Source organism: Olea europaea, unplaced genomic scaffold (assembly GCF_002742605.1).
Source record: "Olea europaea var. sylvestris unplaced genomic scaffold, O_europaea_v1 scaffold38838, whole genome shotgun sequence".
Taxonomy (NCBI): domain Eukaryota; kingdom Viridiplantae; phylum Streptophyta; class Magnoliopsida; order Lamiales; family Oleaceae; genus Olea; species Olea europaea.
The window spans coordinates 1-1,088 of NW_019258320.1; the positions used below are offsets into that span (position 1 = coordinate 1).

General features: G+C 36.9%; 1 protein-coding gene across 2 annotated transcripts; it reads left to right on the forward strand.

Annotated features, from left to right (window-relative positions):
- The first annotated feature begins 11 nt into the window (after nt 1–11).
- Nucleotides 12–1,046, forward strand: LOC111387076 (DNA-directed RNA polymerase III subunit RPC1-like). 2 transcript variants are annotated; one of them, XM_023011592.1, is made up of 3 exons: nt 12–242; nt 427–629; nt 721–1,046. In XM_023011592.1, the coding sequence occupies exons 1-3, from the start codon at nt 27–29 to the stop codon at nt 824–826; spliced, it is 525 nt and encodes a 174-aa protein (XP_022867360.1). In that variant the 5' UTR covers nt 12–26; the 3' UTR covers nt 827–1,046. The 2 variants fall into 2 exon arrangements, with proteins under 2 accessions (XP_022867360.1, XP_022867361.1); XM_023011593.1 differs by having other exon boundaries at nt 13–242; nt 766–1,044.
- The last annotated feature ends 42 nt before the right edge of the window (nt 1,047–1,088 follow it).

The following is a 1,088-nucleotide window of genomic DNA, read 5'->3' on the forward strand; positions in this document are numbered from 1 at the left end:
ATGGATAATTTCATTCATTCTTACTTATGAAATTCAGAACGGGTCTCCTAGCTGTCATGGGCATTCAAGGTGTAGTGGGGCAGAAAACAAAAAGTAATCATGTAATAGAAGTACAACAGACACTTGGAATTGAAGCTGCAAGAAAGGTTATAATTGACGAGATTCAGTATACCATGTCAAGCCATGGAATGACCATTGACATACGTCATATGAAGCTATTGGCAGATTTAATGACATTTAAGGTCGATTTTATTTTATTTTTTCCCTAAAGTTCCATCGCTCCAGCATAGATGTATTTTAAGAGATTGGTTTTGTGCACTTCATTTGTCACTGGTTCAAAATAGCCATATTTTTGCAACTTAACTTCAAAGTATAATATTTAATTATTATAATGCTTATTAATTTATCACGGTGTTATAATTGCAGGGTGAAGTCTTGGGAATTACAAGGCATGGCGTGCAGAAAATGAGAGATAGTGTGCTGATGTTGGCTTCGTTTGAGAAGACTGCAGATCACCTTTTCAATGCATCTGTACACGGGAGAGAGGATAAGATTGAAGGAGTAAGTGAATGCATCATTATGGGCATACCAATGCAAATAGGCACGGGGATGTTTAAACTCAGGCAAAGGTATGTGAAGCTTATGGTATTTGCATCCTGAATTGTCTGCCCTTCTCTAATTATCTATGTTAAAAATTTGCTGCATAACCTGGAAATTTAGAGAAAATGGGGAAATTGCAGCATTGGTTCCTAACCTATTGTCCAGGTATCAATACGCTTCCCAACCTTTAAAAAGGAGCAAGCTGGCCATCAGCCTTTCATTATAGTTGCCCAACCAGTCCTGAATGACCAAAACTGTCCAACTTGTACGTCTACTTTCTTGGGTTACATTCTATTTCCAACTTGGGCTGGTGATCAGAAATTCGAAGTGAAGCATATTTCCATGAGGGTGACTTGACGCCTTAATGGAGATTTGGATGGAAATAGCCCTTGTTTGACACACATTATAATGAGAATTTTCGGTAAAATGTATTATGGAATAGTATTTTTTGGGAGAATGTGTGGTTAAAAAAGAATGAATTTTTTTTT

Excerpts from the sequence above, each read along its gene's own strand:
- LOC111387076 (XM_023011592.1), top strand. The coding sequence starts at position 27 with ATGAAATTCAGAACGGGTCTCCTAGCTGTCATGGGCATTCAAGGTGTA. Across the intron at positions 243-426 it reads CAGATTTAATGACATTTAAG|GGTGAAGTCTTGGGAATTAC; the intron begins GTCGATTTTATT and ends TTATAATTGCAG. Across the intron at positions 630-720 it reads ATGTTTAAACTCAGGCAAAG|AGAAAATGGGGAAATTGCAG; the intron begins GTATGTGAAGCT and ends CTGGAAATTTAG.